The 22,434-nt window shown below is 37.3% G+C and overlaps 1 protein-coding gene across 1 annotated transcript in view; it reads right to left on the bottom strand.

Moving 5' to 3' along the window:
- The window catches only part of LOC107570807 (teneurin-2-like), a 100,253-nt gene that overhangs the window by 39,967 nt on the left and 37,852 nt on the right, over positions 1-22,434 (bottom strand). Inside the window, exon 2 of the mRNA XM_016257075.1 lies at positions 11,645-11,905. Within this exon, the coding sequence (XP_016112561.1) occupies positions 11,645-11,870 (226 nt within the window). The 5' untranslated portion in view covers positions 11,871-11,905. The remainder of the gene's footprint in view (positions 1-11,644; positions 11,906-22,434) is intronic.

Raw genomic sequence — 22,434 nt, 5'->3', positions numbered from 1 at the left:
TATATATATATATATAGATAGATAGATAGATAGATAGATAGATAGTGTTTTTACAATTATTTTAGTATCACTGATATACTATAAGAGTTTGTGTTGATATTTCATTTTTAACATTTGCTGTGTTTTTGTCATTTTTGTTAGTTTTAGGGCTTTTTTTATTAAAATGTCTATATAGCATTTATTATTTATTAGTTTTTATGTAATAGTTATAGTTACTTATTAGTTTTAGTTAGTTATTTTAGTACTTAAACTTTTTTGTATATATTTTTTGTATATTTTATTTTCATTTTTTAATTTACATTATTTCATGCTGACAAACACATTTCATGGTAAGAAAAATGTTTTATGATTTTAGTTTTAGTTAACAATAATAAACCTTATATGAACAACAATTTTTACAGCCTTTATTAATGTCATTTAAATATATTACTGTTCACTTTTAATTCATAATAATTCATGTAATTCAAACAACATATCTAAATGTTAGAAAAGTTAAACATGAAATTTTAAAAATGTATATGTAAAAATTAACAAGTGTTTCAAATCTTGTTATTATTGGGTCAATATAACTAATGCATTAACTAATGCTAACTAGTTGAACCTTGTTGTAAAGTGGTAACAAATAAATCCAAGATGGCAGACGACAAGCTGCCTTTTGAGGTTATAATGATGGTTAGGATGCTCCCTTAAAAAGCAGCTGCCTATGTATGCAGTAAAGCAGTTCACTAGGTTCACTCTATTTTGAGTTTCTTCTATGTAACAGAAGATGGGTGGGGAGAACACAATACTTTTTCTTTCACACAATACCTTTTCTTTCACATGCATGAAGATAATCAGTCTTTCAAGGGGCTTATTTTAGACAAGTTATAAGGCACCTTTTTTCCCCTCATAAAAGAGCCAATTTTCATTTCCAGGCTAATTTGCAAGGCTTATGAACCCCTGGATACTTGCATTAGAGCCCATTAGGGTCTGGAGGGGGCAAGAAATTAGGGTTCACTCCACTGGCTTACCATTTGCCTTGTGCAAATGAGCCGACTTAAAAACTCTGAGAGCCCAGGTGCTGGGTGTGATTAAGAGTCTAATAGGTTACATTGAGCAACCAAGACCTTTCTATAAAGAAAAACACTTTTTTTCACCAGCAAACTTTCACAGCAAACTTAAAACTTTTAATCCTCAGAAGATAGAGTGAATTAAATAAAAAATTAAATTGTTCACACAAAACCAAAAATATGTCAAATTTTATGACTACTGTAGGATATCAGACCGAATCAGACAATCTCAGATTTGGTCAAAACATGGTTGAGGCACGAGGAGTCAAAACATTCCACAAGAGGCCCAAGACAACATTGACCTGTTTCCCTTACACTACAATACAATACAATACATCTTCATTTCTTCATTCAATGTGAAACCACCAATGTGTTGAGCTAAAAAAACATTTCTGTAACTAGCCAGAATAATTATTTTTTTCAATAATGAAATAAATAATTAATGTCCAACATTAAATTAAGGACAACACTGACCTTGGTGGTACTACAGACCCAGTATTAAATCTCTGAAAAGATGGGCTGAGAAGAGGCGAGATGCTCTCTGGCATAGTTTGTAGCAGAGCTGCCCTTGAGCCTATGATTCACTAGATAACCATAGAGCCACACATAGAGAGGGAAGAGCAGGACTTTGAAACAAGAAGAAAATAGGTATTTTTCTTTTTTCCTATAGAGGACAGTGAGGAGTTCCTCGGGGAGCAGTACTGGGTCCCCTTCAGATGTTGAAAAAAAAAAAAAAACTATGACAGATTATCACAAGATAAGCATTCAAAGTTAACATCTATATGTCAGGAAGAGATTTTCTACATCCACATAGGGTATTCCTAACATTTCACTTAAATTACATAATAGTATAGTACTATATGTATTGTAAGCATTTGTTTAATTCACACCACATTATTTCCATGTTCCATGTGACCAGGCCATATGAATTAGAAAATAATTTTCATAATTCATGTCTTTCCCAGGGTTTAGTTTGCAGTTCACCAATTCATTTGTGGCTAATTGTTTGCCTTGAATCAAATTTAGCACCTTCAGTCCACAGCTGCTGACAATATCCTTCTGTTCTCAGATTTAGAGAGCATATGACTGACTAAATAATTTTTTACATCTTACAAAATGGCATTAATCCTTCAGTTAAAGTCATAATGTATTCAAATATTAAAGAGCTATAATGTTTACACAGTAAGTTTTAAACATGTCTCGTTTCTTGAGAATGACATGGAACATAACCCAACAGACACACGCAATGACATGCAAAGAAAAAATGATGTTGTTACTGTACATCATTTTGTTGAAAACATTAAACTGCCTGCAAATTAAATGTTGACATGATGTTTGAGTGCACTGTTCAGTCCTCCTTTTTATTTTTTCTATAATCTATAATATAACCAAACAAAAATAATAGTGCCAATACTCAACAACAAAAGAGCAAAAATGTGTAAAACATTCTAAGGTGAATTCATTAAACTGCTGTGCGCGCGTGTAATCACTATCTAGAGTGGGCTACAGGGACAATCCCTCTGGAATAACCTCAGGTAAAATGTCTTGCTCAAATGCACAAAGACGATAGCTCACCAACAACACTGACATTTCCAGACCTTTAACCATTTTTCCTCCCAGGTACACTCACAATGACTGCCACACATGGTTTGACACAGTTTTCTACATTGTTTAAAAGTCAATATAAATTGTTGTTCAAGATTTTACTTGCATATTCTGAAATATTTCAATTGACACTGGATACTGTAGGACACTACTTTATTGGATTGTGAAAAGTGGGTGTGTTAAGCTGCGCTCACATTTTCCACTGTTTGGCAAATTTTCACAAGACAATATCCAGTCATTTCAAAAGGAATCCATGCAAAAGGGATTTTGTTTTAGGGCAAAACATTTCCTCACACAGATTTTGTAATGGGTTCAAGTTGGTCACATGGTTTCGCCACACTGACCAACAGAAATCTGCTTGGTTTGAAAGTAAGTTATGTGTGAGCTGTGATTCATACATCACTACACTACTGGAAACAGACAATTTACTTTTTTTTGCTTGCAAAATTTCACTAATGTGACTGGCCCTTAACATACCAGATTGGAGCCAGAATGAATGCTAAAACTGTGCGAGGCTATTAGTTAATATTATACAATAGCCTGCATGTCCTAATTGACATCAGAGATTTGTTTGAAAGGAAGAGCATTTTTGCTTTAAAAAAACTATTGAATCATTCACAATACATACAGTCATATGCATTATATAAAGAAAAATGTTATCTTCATATTGACTTGAAATTTTACCAAAGATTTTATTGCATTGGCCATATCACTGTACTCTTTAAATTATAAGAGAGAGAGATTGAGAGAGGGAAGAGATAAAGATGACATGAGACAGTCAAGGCCACCACAGAATGGAAAGCAAAAATACAGTAAATGCAATCCATTGTATCAACCATTTTTGAAATTATCCATATGCCACAGCATACAAACATACCGCCTCTTGCTACACAAGGTCGACATCTCCAGGAATAGAAAAACCAGCAGCCATCAAGATAGGTCCGTTTAAGTGTTTATACACCAGCTAACTCACCTTCACCATTTTAGCTTCTCATTCCTAGTGCATTCTCATTCTTATTCCACTGCAGTCTCCAGTAAGAGCACTCCCATCAATATTACATCTCAAGCACTGCCCATTACACACCACTCTGTAGCAGAAGCCTAATGTCCCTCTTCAACATGGAAATGATATTTAATTGCGATGGAGAATCACCTGGACCCCCACAATACTTCAAATCTCCTGTAACATGCAGTGGGTGTAGGAAAACATTACAACAGCTTTAAAATATAATCTGCTTTTCATTGTCAGTTAAAGACTGTGAGCGTTGCCATACTATCGCAAGCTCCCTCTGTCGGCTTTGATGGCCACTGGCTGTTTTATGGACCTACTCTTACTCCAAACAAATCTAAACCTGAAAGTGATGCAGTCACATTGGTATTGATCTTGAACGACAAGTCCATATCATGCAGATCTAAAATTTGCCATCATGTGGGAGAGCAAAATTAAAAAGGAAAAGTACAGACTAGTTATTCCTTTTAGTATAACACGCTTTTGGCATTGCAGCTAGCGCACTTACAAGCAGAATATACGCAGTGTTTCTCTTTTTCTTTTGTTTTGGTTTCTCTTTATTATTCCCTATGGATCTACCCACCATCCACCTCCTTTTGCATGGAGCAAGAGGATCGCTCCCATACGAGGGACATTTTAGATCTTGCCCATCTAACACATTACCCAGATAGCTGCCTGTATACATTTTATTACGTAGGACTGAACACCTCAACTAAGGCAAAGCTTGAGGGAGTTTCACTGCATTTGTGGAGTGGGTGCTGGAGAAAAATGGATTATATTTCTCCGTCTGCCCAGCTGATGACATCTCCAGCTCCACTCCCGATCCAGAACCATCATCCCGCTGCACGGATCGTTCTTCAGAGCCCACCGCTCTGAGACGGAGACGGAGAGCCAGAGCCCACCGCGATCAATGAGCGGATCATCGCCCCGGAGCCAGAGTCTCAAGACATGTCTGACCAGTTGTGTAAGCCGGCAACACCGTGTATCACCGTGGGAGTCTCTGTGGAGATCGAGGGAATGTATTGGGACCCTGCCCACACTCCCACCACACTCTTAAAAATAAAGGTGCTTCACGATGCCATAGAAGAACCTTTTTATCTAAAAGGTTCCATAAAGAACCTTTAACATCTGAAGAACCTTTCTGTTTCACAAAAAGTTCTTTGTGGTGAAAGAAGGTTCTTCAGATTATAAAAAGGTAAGAAAGAGATGGTTCTTTAAAGAACTTTTGACTGAATGGTTCTTTGTGAAACCAAAAATGGTTCTTCTATGGCATCGCTTGAAGAACCGTTTGAAGCACCTTTATTTTTAAGAGTGCACTGAGGGTGAGCTGCCCTGCTCAGCTCTTCTTTCGTCTCCTGAATCTCCGCTGGTTCCTCCAAGCTCTCCTACGTTGACCAGCCTCCCACTCCCTCCCCCTCTGTCTCTGCCAGCCAGCCCATCGTCCTTGTCTCCGCTGGCCCCAGAAGATACCTCAGCTCACCCTCAGCACGCCAAGACTGGTGGATCAAATTAGCTTCGGTATCTCCAGTTGCCAGCTACCTCAAGGTTGGAGGATCCCCTGTCTCCGCCTCCAGCCTCCAAGATCCGGACTCTACCTTGGTCCTACGACCCATCGGCTCCACCTTGGCCCCTGGCTCCCTTGTCTCCACCGTGGCCTGTCATCCCACTGGCTCCAGCGGGTTCCCTCATCCCTCCGCCTTGGTCAGTCGTTGACCTTCCTCCACTACTATGATTCTACTCCTACAGCTTTGCCTTGTCCCTCAATCCCTCTGGCTCCTCCTTCCCTCTGGCTCCACCATGGTTCTCTGTTGCTCCGGCTCCACCGCGTTCTTCCTGATCCCCGCCTCCGCAGCTGATAGCTCCACCTTGGCCCTCCGGATCCTCGGTGTCACCCTGGCTCTGCGGATCTCCGTCTCCATCCTGGGCTCCTCTTCCACCGGCTTTGTCTCAGTCAGCTGGCACCCTGGTGTCGCCAGCCCTAACTCCACCATGGCTCCTCCATCCGGTGACTCCATCGTGGGCTGCTGTCCTGGCTGGCCTCTGGTTATACATTTGGCTCCTCGTGCTCCTGGCCTCCCCCTGGCTCCTCCTACCCTCCACATCCCCATGGACTTATTATTTGGACATGTTCTGTTTCTGCCCCTTTCCTGCTCCACGTCCCCCTCCAGAACCTCCGCCCTCCCTCCTCAGTTGGACTTTATGCAGCACGAAGACCCGCCTTCTGTCTGTTAGTTTTCCTTTGACCTTGTTTTCCCGAGTTGTCTTAATTATGTCATTCTGTTCACCTGTGTTCCATTAATTTAGTCATTAGTATTGCATCGCTTGCATTTGTATTTATACGCTGTGCTTTGTTCAGTTCCTTGGCCAGTTATTTGTATTGCATTGTTTACTTTATGTTTGTATTCGTACTTCTGTGAATTCCTGTGATTTGAAGATTAAAAGTCTCCTTGTGGATTACTCTCCTTCGTCGTGAGCTTAATACTGCACCAGCACGTTACACACTGAGGGTGAGCTGCCCTGCTCAGCTCTTCTTTCGTCTCCTGAATCTCCGCTGGTTCCTCCAAGCTCTCCTACGTTGACCAGCCTCCCACTCCCTCCCCCTCTGTCTCTGCCAGCCAGCCCATCGTCCTTGTCTCCGCTGGCCCCAGAAGATACCTCAGCTCACCCTCAGCACGCCAAGACTGGTGGATCAAATTAGCTTCGGTATCTCCAGTTGCCAGCTACCTCAAGGTTGGAGGATCCCCTGTCTCCGCCTCCAGCCTCCAAGATCCGGACTCTACCTTGGTCCTACGACCCATCGGCTCCACCTTGGCCCCTGGCTCCCTTGTCTCCACCGTGGCCTGTCATCCCACTGGCTCCAGCGGGTTCCCTCATCCCTCCGCCTTGGTCAGTCGTTGACCTTCCTCCACTACTATGATTCTACTCCTACAGCTTTGCCTTGTCCCTCAATCCCTCTGGCTCCTCCTTCCCTCTGGCTCCACCATGGTTCTCTGTTGCTCCGGCTCCACCGCGTTCTTCCTGATCCCCGCCTCCGCAGCTGATAGCTCCACCTTGGCCCTCCGGATCCTCGGTGTCACCCTGGCTCTGCGGATCTCCGTCTCCATCCTGGGCTCCTCTTCCACCGGCTTTGTCTCAGTCAGCTGGCACCCTGGTGTCGCCAGCCCTAACTCCACCATGGCTCCTCCATCCGGTGACTCCATCGTGGGCTGCTGTCCTGGCTGGCCTCTGGTTATACATTTGGCTCCTCGTGCTCCTGGCCTCCCCCTGGCTCCTCCTACCCTCCACATCCCCATGGACTTATTATTTGGACATGTTCTGTTTCTGCCCCTTTCCTGCTCCACGTCCCCCTCCAGAACCTCCGCCCTCCCTCCTCAGTTGGACTTTATGCAGCACGAAGACCCGCCTTCTGTCTGTTAGTTTTCCTTTGACCTTGTTTTCCCGAGTTGTCTTAATTATGTCATTCTGTTCACCTGTGTTCCATTAATTTAGTCATTAGTATTGCATCGCTTGCATTTGTATTTATACGCTGTGCTTTGTTCAGTTCCTTGGCCAGTTATTTGTATTGCATTGTTTACTTTATGTTTGTATTCGTACTTCTGTGAATTCCTGTGATTTGAAGATTAAAAGTCTCCTTGTGGATTACTCTCCTTCGTCGTGAGCTTAATACTGCACCAGCACGTTACACCATCCTAGTATGCTGTTAATTTTTTTTCATGAAAAAGAAAAAAAGGTTTAAAGCAGCTTCTTGTGACGATCCATGGAACTAATCAAGATAATTTGAAGCTAATCAAGCTCATTTGGAGCTAATCAAGAAAAAAAAAGTATCACGAAAGTATTACTATTCCAAGTCTTCTGAAGCCATATGATAAGGCTGTGTAAGAAACAGGCCAAAAATAATGTTATTATTTACTAAATATTTTACCTTCACTGCTATCAAAACAAATATGGTGCAGGTTTGATGTCACTGTGTTTGATTAAAAAACACTCAAAACCATAGTGGTTTTGATGAAAAATTACTTTAGGGATGCATATGTTCTCATTGAATTTAATTGATGCACCAAGGACAACATGGACCACCTACTCATATGACACAATTGTTGCATCAAAACAGGGGTTTGAAACAGATCAAAATAAATGTCTAGCCATTTAGATCACTATAGTAAATCAAAATAATTTTGCATAAATAATAATAATAATAATAATAATGAAAAAAATTATATATATACACACACGTCTGGTTTACTATCCTTGTTAGGATAGTAATGGTTTTTATACTGTACAAACCATATATTCTATCGCCCTACACCTAAATCTACCCCTCACAGAAAACTTTCTGCATTTTTACATTCTCAAAAAAAAAAACTCATTCTGTATGATTTATAACCTTGTTTCCCTATGGGGACCAGATTTTAGTCCCCACCGGGATAGAAAAACATGTACACACATATTTGTGTGTGTGTGTGTGTGTGAGAGAGAGAGTGAGAGAGAGAGAGAGAGAGAGAGAGAGAAAGAGAAAGGGTGTGTGTGTGTGTTTTATTTCAGTAACTGCAGTTGCCAAGGCAACATTTATCATTTTCATTTAGTCTTACTTGATGTACTAAAATGACAAACTAAAAAGGAATTAAAATATTAATAAAAACAATATATATAATAAATAAATAAAACTAAAATTACTAAAGCATTAATTAACTTAAATTACAATGAATATACAAAATGTAAAAATAAATTCAAATTCAAAATATTATTAAAAACTATAATAGTATCTCAGTGATACTAAAACAACACTGATAATATAATATAATAATGACAATAGCCTATGTTTTTTCCAGTTTAATTATTATTTATAGTTGAAAAGTAGAAATAAAAATGTAATTCTAATTCTGCATATCAGTTATCAGAGATAAAAATAACCTGTATCGTATCAGCCATAAAAAGAAAATATCAGTACACTACAAGCTGATCTGATGTGTGCGGTCATGAAATCAGAGATGATTCACTTGACGAAATCCAATCAGAAGTGGTCACCAGCCAAGCATTTGACACACGACATGTCAATACCAAGTATAAACTGTAATCCCTCTTGTCTGATCACTTCTGATTGGATCATCCAAGCTGGATGTTAATCCCAGGTGTAAACAGGGTCATATAGATGGACACAGTTGCTGCTTTCCGCCTGATACACTCTCCTCTATCATCATCTCTCCTGCATCCACTTTCACCCACATTAACCATACTGTAATCTCAATGTTCTGCTATGTTTGGGGCAGCTCTGTTTAGTAAGGGCTCGAATGAAGGACGATAAGCACATGCTACCAGATGTTGTGCTAGAAAAAAGTCCACTAACGGGACCATAAGAGGGTTCTGGGCTGCCTAAGAGGCAGAGCACTCCTTTCCACAAATGTCCATAATGAGTGTTCCCATACTTCCGAAAATCCCACGCCATATGGCCTTTACTGAGGCAAAGCTGCCTGCAGAGCCCTGTTCACTCACTATGGCCATGGACCACCAGCTTGGAGCGTCTTACAACCAAAAACTCCTCCCTCGATCATATGAGCATATCCATGGCAAGTTTGTTCAGATGTAATGTGGAGCAGACTACAGCTGGCAGGTAAAAAATAATAAAATAAAAAATGTGTGCACTAGAAACCTCAGGCTACTGAAAGCTAGAAACTGCTAGTCTTGGTTCTGTGTCTATCATTTTCTCTCTGTATGTAAGTCTCAGGCTGTCTGATCCACTCTGAAGATGAGACAGCAGTGTGCAGCTCGGTCTCAGTGGTTTGGACTATTTTTACAGCACACAGTGAAGGAGAAAAGTGACGACAAGGTCACCTCTTGCTTTAGGTAGATGAAACTTTGCTATAATGAGATGTGGACACTGCTAGTGGAGCACATCTCATCTCCGACTATTAGAGATCTTTTGTTTCATTCCGTTTTTGATCTACACCTGAGCCAGCATCTATGAAAAACAGAAGCCTGAGAAAAAAAAATGAAAAATACAAAACAAACGAACAAACAATGAATGACAGCATCCCTCTCCTGGACATTCCCAAATCAAAAAAAATAAAAATAAATGTATTGCTGCATTGTGAGTTTGGCTGAGTCTGCACAAAAAAATAAATGTATTGCTGCATTGTGAGTTTGGCTGAGTCTGCACAGAAATACTGTGCTGGTGGAATTCAGACAAAATTACCGTATGGTGATTCTGGATGCAATCCGGACTGAGAACCGAGAGTGAGAACCCAAACATAATTGTAATAATAAAGTGTAGTTGATTAATAATATGTACATGAGTTTGTTGTTATTAAACATGAAGATTTTATGTTAGAAATTGTAATAAATAAATAAATTAATTAATTAATACACACCATTTTTTGCTGTTTTGCAGTTAACCTAAATCTTAAGCATTCACCTAAAGTGTGACCAACTTTTTATTTATTATTTATTTATTTATTTATTTATTTATTTATTTATGTATTTTAAAAAGCAAATTCAAATACTTTCATATAAATACTGTATACACTACAGCTTGGGGTCAGTAAGAATTTTTTAAGTCCCTTATGCTCAACAAGGCTGCATTTATCTTATCAAGAAATACATTAAAAAATTATATTGTGAAATATTATTACAATTTATAATAGTTGTTTTCTATTTTCATATATTTTAAAATAATATATTTTAAAATCTAAATTTAGCTGAATTTATCAGTATCATTCCTCCAGTCTTCAGTGTCACATGATCATGATCAGTGTCACGGGAATCATTCTAATATGCTAACACTTCTCACTGTTATCAATGTAAAAACAGTTTTGCTGCTTAATATTTTTTTTAGAAACCATGATACATTTTTAGGATTATGTGATGAATATATATATATATATGTATATTAGAAGATAAAAAGAGAATAAGTACAAAGAATTACACATAATACATTATTTGGTTTACAAAGTCAGAGTAATCATTTACTAAATAAATATATCAATTTAAAACTCTTTGTTACATTCAGTTCGTTTATCTTTTTCATCATGACACAAAAAAGACTCATACTTTTAAAGTACAAATATAAAATGTAGTCTTTCAACAAGCTCATAAAAATTGTTTGTATGATGCATGTAAGCTATTGCAACTGCCAGCTACTCTAAAATCTAAATATTCACAGTTTTTCTACTAGATGAAATTTAAAATATGAGAAATAGGACAGTTTGAACAGATATTGAAAGGATGCAGGTTCCTACTTCAATACTGCAGCTCACCTCTATTATCTTTCTATCTGATATTGACAAACCTGGCTAAAGGCTAAACATGACACAATGTTTTCAAAGCCTTTCTATTTTCTGTGCAACAACCGAATAAGGTCAGTTGGTCGAACAGTAATTATAACCAGTTAACACTTCATAAGATCAACTTGAGCAAAACAAACCTGGTCGCACAACTGGTGGGTTGAGTGGGTCTCTCAGGATGAGCACACTTTTTTTTATTTTTTTTTATTTTCCACAAGTTTCCTCTGTCATCTGACCCTAATCAACAAACAAGGCCACGGCTAAATACCAGACAGAACACAGCGTTTGTCAAAAAGAAAAATCTCTGTAAAAATTCTTGGTTGTGATAAAAATTAATACACACATCATTTGAAAGTGCTCAATGATATTCATATGGCAATCACTAAAATTGCTTCTGATACAACCATCCTCACTGTAAAAAATGAAATGGCATATCATTTGATATGTTAATAACAATCAAATTGTACATGAATGCTTCTGTGTAATTCAAAGACCAAAATAAAAAAAAGTTGGGAACCATGGCAAAACTCACTTTCATTTAGCTAGCACATTTATCTTCAATTATTGATTTAATTTAGATTTAGGTACCACACGAATCACATTTTGCGGATATTTCGCTAATGTGACCTTACCAAATAGCATAGCTAGCATATTTATCATTACGATTTCTTCCATTCATATATTAATTAAGGTAACAATCTCACCTTGTCTGACATACTCTTCTGTCTCCTGGTGCACCAGCTCTGCAACACATCTTCCATAGCGCAGGTGTCCATCCTGATGGTAGGCCTTCAGCGTCTTGCTGGAACTGTATGATTTCTGTGACATTATATGGCAGTTCTCACTGTCCAGAGAGGATGTGGCGTAGTGCAGATCCTTTCCGCACTGACCCTGTGTCAGAGAGCGCTGCCGTCTATCCTTCAGGTCCATCACTGCAGGAGCTAATGAACAATTATGTCAATTACCTGCAGAGGGAGACACGGAAGACATTAGGGCTTTGCAATGGGCACGTAAGACCTAACCAGTCTCACAGCAGGTAGCATACTATAAGAGACCTGTTATTCAGACATCTTTGACCAGTGATCAATGCACCATGTATTTAAATGCGGTGTCAAGTTTAAAAACAGTTCAACTTTTGTGCTTGATTCCCTTCAGTTGTTCCGTGTGAATGGCACCTTATATGTGTGTCTGAGGGTTTTTTGTTGTTGTTTACGCACAGATAGTCGCTATGATTTCAACTAGTTGAAACCTTTCCAATGATATATGGCACATCCAATCTGTAAGGTGTTTTTCTATTCCTATTATAGTTATGATGATCATATTTCATAAAGTTTGTAACAAAAATATTTACTTTAAAAAATTTGAGCAATTTAATAAGCAGAACCCACAAGTTGCATACAATATCGCATACTGTATATGCATTGCAAAGTACAAATTCTAAGCTTTTAAACATCACCTTTTTTTAGTGTTTGTAGATAACTAGCTAGCCACTCGATTAACTTGTTATTCTGGTTAGAATACAAAATAATGACAAGTCAAGAACAAAAAAGTCAAGTAAAGTCAAATTTATTTATGAAGTGCTTTCACAATACAAATTGTTTCAAAGCAGCTAGACAGAAAATCATGATGTTAATGTTTATCATTTCTATTCTATTACTTATAGTTGTATTTAGCAGAGCTGGGTGAGTTTACATTTTTTTGCGAAAGTACAAGCAATCAAGATGTTGAGATAAGCTATACAGCATATATCACCCTATGAGTATACTGATTGTGAATGAAGTTGAATATACCTATACAGTGGGTACGGAACGTATTCAGACCCCCTTAAATTTTTCACTCTTTGTTATATTGCAGTCATTTGCTAAAATCATTTAAGTTAATTGTTTATCCTCATTTATGTACACACAGCACCCCATATTGACAGAAAAACACAGAATTGTTGACATTTTTGCAGATTAATTAAAAAAGAAAAACTGAAATATCACATGGTCCTAAGTATTCAGACCCTTTGCTCAGTATTTAGTAGAAGCACCCTTTTGATCTAATACAGCCATGAGTCTTTTTGGGAAAGATGCAACAAGTTTTTCACACCTGGATTTGGGGATCCTCTGCCATTCCTCCTTGCAGATCCTCTCCAGTTCTCTCAGGTTGGATGGTAAACGTTGGTGGACAGCCATTTTTAGGTCTCTCCAGAGATGCTCAATTGGGTTTAAGTCAGGGCTCTGGCTGGGCCATTCAAGAACAGTCACAGAGTTGTTGTGAAGCCACTCCTTCGTTATTTTAGCTGTGTGCTTAGGGTCATTGTCTTGTTGGAAGGTAAACCTTTGGCCCAGTCTGAGGTCCTGAGCACTCTGGAGAAGGTTTTCGTCCAGGATATACCTGTACTTGGCCGCATTCATCTTTCACTCTATTACAACCAGTCGTCCTGTCCCTGCAGCTGAAAAACACCCCCACAGCATGATGCTGCCACCACCATGCTTCACTGTTGGGACTGTATTGGACAGGTGATGAGCAGTGCCTGGTTTTCTCCACACATACCGCTTAGAATTAAGGCCAAAAAGTTATATCTTGGTCAGACCAGAGAATCTTATTTCTCACCATCTTGGAGTCCTTCAGGTGTTTTTTTGAGAGGGAGAACACCAGACGCCAGCCCCTGACAATATAGACAGGTGTGTGGCTTTCCTAATCAAGTCCAATCAGTATAATCAAACACAGCTGGACTCAAATGAAGGTGTAGAACCATCTCAAGGATGATCAGAAGAAATGGACAGCACCTGAGTTAAATATATGAGTGTCACAGCAAAGGGTCTGAATACTTAGGACCATGTGATATTTCAGTTTTTCTTTTTTAATAAATCTGCAAAAATGTCAACAATTCTGTGTTTTTCTGTCAATATGGGGTGCTGTGTGTACATTAATGAGGAAAAAAATTAACTTAAATGATTTTAGCAAATGGCTGCAATATAACAAAGAGTGAAAAATTTAAGGGGGTCTGAATACTTTCCGTACCCACTGTATATCCGACTTTATATACGGAGATGTGCGATAGCATAGTTACATCATCCGACGGTGGAGATTTGCTATATAGTATATGTCATTTTACACAAGTGTACTGTATGTAAGCAAATAATTATAGATGAAATATATATATACAACTTCATATATAGAGCTGTGCAATAATACAGTTTACATTTTTGTGACAATATATACAATTATGCTGCAGATATTTGCTATTTAGTATCCATTGTGAGTATACTGTATGTGTCCTCTGAATTATCATTGTAATGCATTTTGAGAGCAATTTTCCCCAATATAGATACATTTGCCAGATAACAGTTCTTTAACTAACACATCCTAAGTGCATTTTTCAGTTAAAAAGGTTGTAACATGATGATTCCGTGATTCTGTTCAAGTTGCACTTTTGTAAAAGCTTCCATAGGGCGATTTATGAATGCCAACTTGATAAACAGAAAAACATGTCTATTTGTACCTGATAAAACCAACAGTTGCTTCTCTATTAGCAAATTCCCAAGCCGCATTCTACCGAATACCTCCCTGTCAGCTGTAGATCAAACCGATAACCACCCGCGAAAACTCTGTAAGCAGATCAACGAAGGATGTCATATTGCAGGAGAAATACATATCCTAAACATCACAACAATGTATCAGCCTCCCATACAGAATGCGCTATCTTCAGCTCGAGACAGACTTATCCACATGATGACTTATTATCAGGTAGAGACACAGAGACTCGATCACACCCTCCCACTCTACATCTGTGTCGGTGCGCTGAGTTAGCCAGGCATGGGAGCCACCGGAGGATCCAATCAAAACATTGAGTCTTTGGCAGAAAGCCTGTTGTTTAGGACTTTTACATAATTTAGTCATGAAAAATAGCACTCTAAATGTTACATATGGGGAAACAGAGGCTACACCTCTGTAAATTACCGTCAGGTCTTTTAGGACATGTTACTCTACTACAGAAACTATAAAGCCAAGGCCAATATTTTCACCTCAATCTTTAAAATGTAAGTCCTTTTACCATCAATTTCACCCAGGGGATTAATAAAGTACCGTCCTACACTATCCCATCCACTTACTGTAAATTACTGCTTGGTTTCGCTTACAATAGTTAAAGTGGCAGTTGGCAGAGAACTACTAGAGTTGAATCAATTACACCCTGAGTATGTAAATGAAGAGGTGAACTCATTTTGTCCAATTTATTAGAGTCTTATGTTTGACAAATATAACCACCAAAATCAGGAAATATGGGTTAAGGCTGGTAAAGCATTGTTAGATCCAATTTAAATCTACTTCACAAAGTGAAAGTCTATCGTCATCTGACCAGAAACATTTTCAGTGAGTGTTCTGACTTTGCCTTATCACCTTGTTTTTGAAAGTACTGTCTTATATTCATCAAAACTTAAAATACAGTTAAAAACAATACTATTGTAAAATATTTTTTCTATTTATAATTGTTATTTTGTATTTGAATATATTAAAATGTAATTTATTCCTATGATGGCAAAGCTATGGTGGCCGAGAGAGCTCAACGCACTGCAACTTCAGAAAACACATGCAAATATAAAAAGCACCAGCAAATAAAAAAAAACATCTTCATCAGTTTGACAGAACATGCTCTGCAAACACTCACAACACAAACAAATAAAGAAACGCTGCAAAAACAGAAACGCGCTGCAAACACACAACACAAACAAATAAAGAAACGCGCTGCAAAAACAGAAACAAGCTGCAAATACTCACAACACAAGCAAAAACAGAAACGCGCTGCAAATACTCCAACACAAACAAATAAAGCAACGCGCTGCAAATGCTCACAACACAACCAAATATAGATACGCGCAAGTAGCACAGGCCACAACAAAATTACCCCAACAAAATGAAAATTAACCATGTTTTTTTTCTTTTTTTTGGCCGTATTGATTACCATTTGTATAACCACAGATGTACAAATACCATGGTTAAAACTATGAGTAGTGTAGTAAATACATGGTTAATTTGTGCATGGTTACAGTAACCATTTTTTGTTTTCTTTTTTCTTATATAATAAATGTATTTATTAAATAATTATTTATAATAGTAGGCTATGGTTAATTTTTGTAAGGTAAGTTGTAAAAGCCACCTTACATTACCTTTCACAGTTACAGTAATTGTGTATTTCATCAGGTTATAATAATCTCCACAAAAAGAGCAAATGAATATGATCAGGATATTAAAATAAACAAAACTCTAACCTTTCAGAGTAGACATTGATAAGCCAGCCATGTTTGTCGATTTGCGGTTCCCTTAAACATTTCCGATGTGGTCTGTGTCTATTTGCAGCGCGTTTCTTTATTTGTTTGTGTTGTGAGTATTTGCAGCGTGTTTCTTAATTTGTTTGTGTTGTGAGTATTTGCAATGGGTTTCTTTATTTGGTTGTGTTGTGAGCATTTGCAGCACGTTTCTTAATTTGTTTGTGTTGTGAGTATTTGCAGCGCTTTTCTGTTTTTGCAGCGCTTTTCTTTATTTGTTTGTGTTGTGAGTATTTGCAGCGCGTTTCTGTTTTTGCAGCATGTTTCTTTATTTGTTTGTGTTGTGAGTATTTGCAGCATGTTTCTTAATTTGTTTGTGTTGTGAACATTTGCAATGGGTTTCTTTATTTGGTTGTGTTGTGAGTATTTGCAGCACGTTTCTGTTTTTGCAGCGCGCTTCTTTATTTGGTTGTGTTGTGAGTATTTGCAGCATGTGTGTTGTCAAATTGATGAAGATGTTTTTTTTAATTTTCAGGTGTTTTTACTATTTGCATGTGTTTTTTCATTTGCAGCACGTTGAGCTCTCTCGGCCACCGTACAAAGCTGAATTTTCAGCAGCCATTACTCCAGTAATGTCACATGATCCTTCAGAAATTATTCTAATATGCTGATTTGGTGTTCAAGAAATATTTTTAATGTTTATATTCATATTTAATTAATATTTATTTTGATATATTATTTTGATATATTTTATTTGATATCAGTAGTGTAGTCAGACACATGAAATATCTAAATTTGTTCTGGCTCCAGACATTCATTTTGCTACCATAACCATTAATCATTTAACCTCATGTACATGACTAGAAAATTTGACCCTAAAAAAAGCAAAAACGCCTTTGATAAAGAAGTTGTTTGGTTGAAAACATTACATCAACAGTGCTAAAACACAAATTGGGAACTTCAAAGAGAATCAATTTGAAAGCAAGGCAGTGGGAAACAGCTCTGAAATTGTTCAGGTTGGACCCGGCACTGTGCTGTCAATATGTTCAATGAGGACCGTGTTTACATACAGGGAGGTGCTATAGTTATGTTTATTGATTGCCAATTGGTATTTACATTAATAAATGTTTCATTGCCTGCATGTCCCATCTGCCAATGCAAATCATTTGTTTTGTGAAACAATAAGATGACAAATACATTATATTTTCATACAATTCAAATAAATATATGTTTGATGTCAGTCTTGCCATTGAGCTGGCCTTTGATAAAGTGTCTTCAAACAGGAAAAATGTGAACTAACCAAGAGATGGCATTGACATAATCATGTGCATTGCAGCCATGTTGGTTGTGATGTCATAAAAAGGTAAAGGCTTAGCTCATGAATATTAATTACACTTAAAAATTTTAGTGTGAAATTACAGTAATAATTGCATTACTTACACATTAATTTCACAGTGGGAGTTACCTTGTATCTATCTGCACTCTCAGAAATTTCTTGTAAACAAACAGCGTCATACTGTGTTTCTACAGTGCATATGTACTATGAAGGCACCCAGCATGCAATGCAGCATGAATAGATCATGCTGTAGAGTTTTATTCTTGTTTGTTGTATTTGTGCTACTGAACTTGTTTTTGGTTCACTTTTAGCAGTTTGTGTTGTTCCAGAACACTGTAATGTTGGTAAGTGTTGTTTTTATTTGTTGAGTGTTATCATTGTAGTATGTTCAAAGATGTATCTCAGCACTTGCACCACAAACAGTTATGAATATGAAATAAGTTATTGATTAATCTTCATGCTTAAATGCTGAAATAAAATCGTAATGTTCATGCGAATAGTTTGACTTACTTAAAGGGGTCATATGACGCTATTTCAATTTTTTCTTTCTCTTTGGAGTGTTACAAGCTCTTGGTGCATAAAGAAGATCCGTAAAGTTGCAAAGACTAAAGTCTCAAATCCAAAGAGATATTCTTTATAAAAGTTAAGAGTCAGCCACACCTACCTAAAACGGCTCATTCTAACACGCCCCCACATACCTACGTCACTATCTGGGAAGATTTGCATAACGCTGCCCAAATGTTCACGCAAAGAAAGAAGGCGTAACTTTTATTCTCGCTGTAGTTTGGTTGTTTCTGCCGCCATGTTGTAAAGACGCTGTGTGCTTCGTTGTGAAAGCGAAACTACTTTGTTTGGTCTTCCAAAAGAGGACGATATCTGCTTCGTCATGCCTGGAGCTGATCCGTGCTGGTTGCTGAGAAAATACTACAACTTTGCGCTGTCGATCGCCGGATCGGCTTTCACCGTGCACGAAGCGGAGTCCAGCCCGGAGTCGTCACATGTCCTTCCGGACGCTCCTTAGTCGAAATCGCCGGCCGCGCCGTTCTCAAGCCCACCCGCCTCTGCTCACCCTCCGGCCATTCCTCATTGTAGGCTGCCGTGTGTGATGCTGTTTCATTGTGAAAGTGAAACTACTTTGTTTAGCCTTCCAAAAATGTACATGACTAGAAATCAGTGGTTAAGTTGTATTTACAACACTGTTCCAGAACACTTCAACCCAAATATTCAGATGTGTGCAGCACATTTTATGGAAGACTGTTTCCTGATCCTGGGAGAGTAGACTACAATGCCAGCTGTTCTGACAGATTGTGAGTACGTTTTTTATATTTAAAGAGTTTTTATATTTTATATATTTAAAGCAAGTTTTTTGGGCAGTGTAGAGTAGGGCTTGTTGTTTGTCATTTCTCCGATCACAAATGCAGACATGGTTTTATGTATAAGTCAGTATAAGTCATTATAATCCATAATTATGTCCCCCTGGATGCAACGAATGCCTCGTTTATAATGGGTTTTAATGTTTTTGAATCATCGCTCCGGCCTGACAGGGCATCATCACAATATGGTGAGGGGCGTAACATTTCCATCACACATTTGAGGTATTCGGCCAATCACAACGCACTGGATAGCTGGCCAATCACAGCACACCTCGCTTTTTCAGACCGATGAGCTTTGTAAAAATCGATGCGTTTCAGAAAGGCGGGGCATAGAGGAGAAACAATAATGTACAGTATGTGGAAAATAATGTGTTTTTTTAACCTTAAACCGGATAAACACATTTCATTACACCAAATACACAAAATACTGTTCTTTTTAGCAGCATCATATGACCCCTTTAAAGTCAGGCAATTAACCTATTTCATATTCTAGCTTGTCATCATTTTAACAAATGCTTTCATTTGTTACACTTCTGACATGACTAGATCAGAAATTTGCATATTAATATACAAGGTTCAAGATCATAAATACTAATCATTATTATGGTAACTTCAAAACAATTACTGTAGTAAACAACAAAATTTTTCACAGTGGCAGAGTTAAAGACAACTTTCTAATGTGAATTCACAGTAAAAAAAAAACAAAAAACAGTAAATTACTGTGATGTTTGCATCATTATGCATTCACAGTCATTTGTTTAGTGTAGCTTATGTACCCTGATCTTTTGGTTATTTTTTAGAATAAATCAACAGGCTATGTGATCTATTGATTCAGAGATAAGGTCTGTAGTTTAGTATTCACACATTACATAGTCAAAACTGACATTTAAACAGCATTATGATTAGAATTACCCAAAAATCATTTAAGCAACAATCTCTGAGTATCTGAGTGAAAACATTAAGTTTCTATTATTCAACATAAAACTAAATTATAATTAAACAATGAGAAAGTGCTCGATATTACGGTCCAATTCAAGTGCTCAAATGAACTGTGATATTTAATCATTTCATTCCCATCTGTCACTTTTGGTCCTGGGATATCAGAGAACAGTGATTAAATCAGGGATTTTAGCATTAACTAAAACTAAAACTAAAACCATTACAAATATTTTTGTTTTGAAATAAACATTAACTGAAATAAAGCGATATTAAAAAATTTAACAATATTAATATATATGCCAATGCATAATTTCTCATTGTATTTTAGTTTAACTTGAAGTACTAAAGTACTAAAATAACTAAAACTAAGACTGAAATAAAATAATAATAAAAAAACGAATAAAAATGACAAACACAACAATAATACTAAAACTTCAACTAAAACTAAAATGAAAATGGAAAATAAATACTAATGTTTTTTTTTCATCTACAATTTTTCTACATTTACAATTTTTTATTAAGAATAAAAACTAATTCAAATTATGAACAAAAACAATATATACCAATGACACTAAAATAATACTGGATTAAATATATGGGTCAGCAACAAAAAGTCAAGTTTAGTGGTTTAGTGTGGGTATGCACCAATATTAAAATTTTATAACAATAAACTGATAATTATTTTCATGTTGTATCCAATAACCAATACATGTCCAATATTAATTTTTTTATATATTTTATGTTTTAAAAAAAATTAAATGCTACAAGTGAATTAGGCATCACAACATTATGTAAAGTCTTAAAAATTACTATTCATTTAGACATTTGCTAAATATTAAATTTAACGGTGTTATTTTAACCATTAACCTTGAGGGAGCATTAGATGACAGCAAAAGTAATCTAAATGTAAAAATAGAGGAAATCTACCGGCAGTAGGCAATCTACTAAATCACAGTTTTGTACAGCTTAAACTGACACATATAAACAAGAATAATAAACAAGTATAATGACTGCATCATATAACAACCAATAGCCAAAATAGAACTTGATGGCTAGAGGCCAACCAATAGCCTTCAGATAAACATGTTCAGAGTGCAACTGCAGCCACTTTAGAATATTTTTAAAGGACAGGTCAAGTTTGCAGCATTGGAGACGTTCCACACAGACACTGCAGCAACGGCAATCCATAAAAACTCTGCTGAATGTCAATAATTGATACAACCTCTCTATCTATTCGGGAATCTCAGTGGCACCGTAAGGTGTATCGGGCTACTCTATTAAAGTTAATCCACCAAAATCCATCTTGAGCAGAGCAGTGTCTTAATCAGTCTAGAAACAAAAGGCCACGGCAAACGCCACGCTGAGACTGACTGGTGCTCACGCCCGCCACAGGGTGACCGACTGTTAACTGTGACTGTTCAATTAGAAATGCTTAGATCAAGACGGCAGGGAGAGAAATGATATTATAACAGGAAATAAGTGGGGAGAACAGAGCAGAGAGATTTATAACGATGTGAAGAAGGTAGTGGTGTGATGAGGAAGAATGAGAAATGGGTTCAATTTAAAGAAGAGGGATATTTCACCTAAAAATGCAAATTCTGTCATCATTTACTTACCTTCATGTGTTTTGAAACCTGTATGTCTTTCTTTCTTTCTTTTCAACGAATAATGAGTTAAATTTCAGTCAATTTCTCACACTAAGCTTCAGAAGACTTGGAATATAGCAGTTGGGCTACATGGACCACTTGAATGTGTAACGGAGTCACAACCATCATAGACCAAATACAACCAATCGTCACCAGATCAGCATGCTCTACCCACTCATTCACTCTCTCCAGACTTCTGATTCAATGCACCTGCACCTCATCATTAGCACTCACTATAAAGAGACACTTCTCCTGCATTACCTTGTCTGGTCTCGTCCGTACGAACACTAAAGACTCCTTACCTGTTATGCACCTGTCTATTGTTATCTGTCATCTGCCCTTCATCTGCTTTGGATCCGTTCCTCTGCAAGAGACTCATTACAAATACTGCAAGTTAAGTCTACCTTCATTATGCATATTGATCGTCAACTCAGGTCTGCATTCCTGTCCAGTTCCGTGCCTCTGTTCAATAAACTGTATTTCATACAACTTGTCTGCATTCTTCTGTTGTGTGACAGCATGATCTTTTACCATGCTTTTTTTTTTTTTATGGCTGAGAGTCCCTGGTCCTCATTCACTTTTAAAAATCATAGCAAAAAACCTTCTATTGTGTTTGGAATGAATTGAGGGTGACTAAATGATGCTTGTTTTCATTTTAAGATGAACCCTTTAATTAAAAATGAAATCACTTGTGTCAATCCTCTCTTGTTAGTTTCCAGTCATTGTTCACTCTCAAATGTAGCAAAAAGCTACAAAATGCAATTAAAGAGATGTGGTGTATTACAGGAAAAAAAGGTTTTAAAAAAAATGGACACTGCAACATCCATATTTTTCAAAGACACAACTGATGGAGCCTAACTGAATACCAATTTAACACAGAAACATTTTAGATAAAAAAAAATAAATAAATTATATGTGAGCATCCAGGGTTATAGGATCTGAGATATA

Source organism: Sinocyclocheilus grahami, unplaced genomic scaffold, assembly GCF_001515645.1.
Source record: "Sinocyclocheilus grahami isolate Dianchi unplaced genomic scaffold, SAMN03320097.WGS_v1.1 scaffold1508.1, whole genome shotgun sequence".
Classification (NCBI taxonomy): Eukaryota; Metazoa; Chordata; class Actinopteri; order Cypriniformes; family Cyprinidae; genus Sinocyclocheilus; species Sinocyclocheilus grahami.
This window is presented reverse-complemented; position numbering and strand designations above follow the sequence as displayed.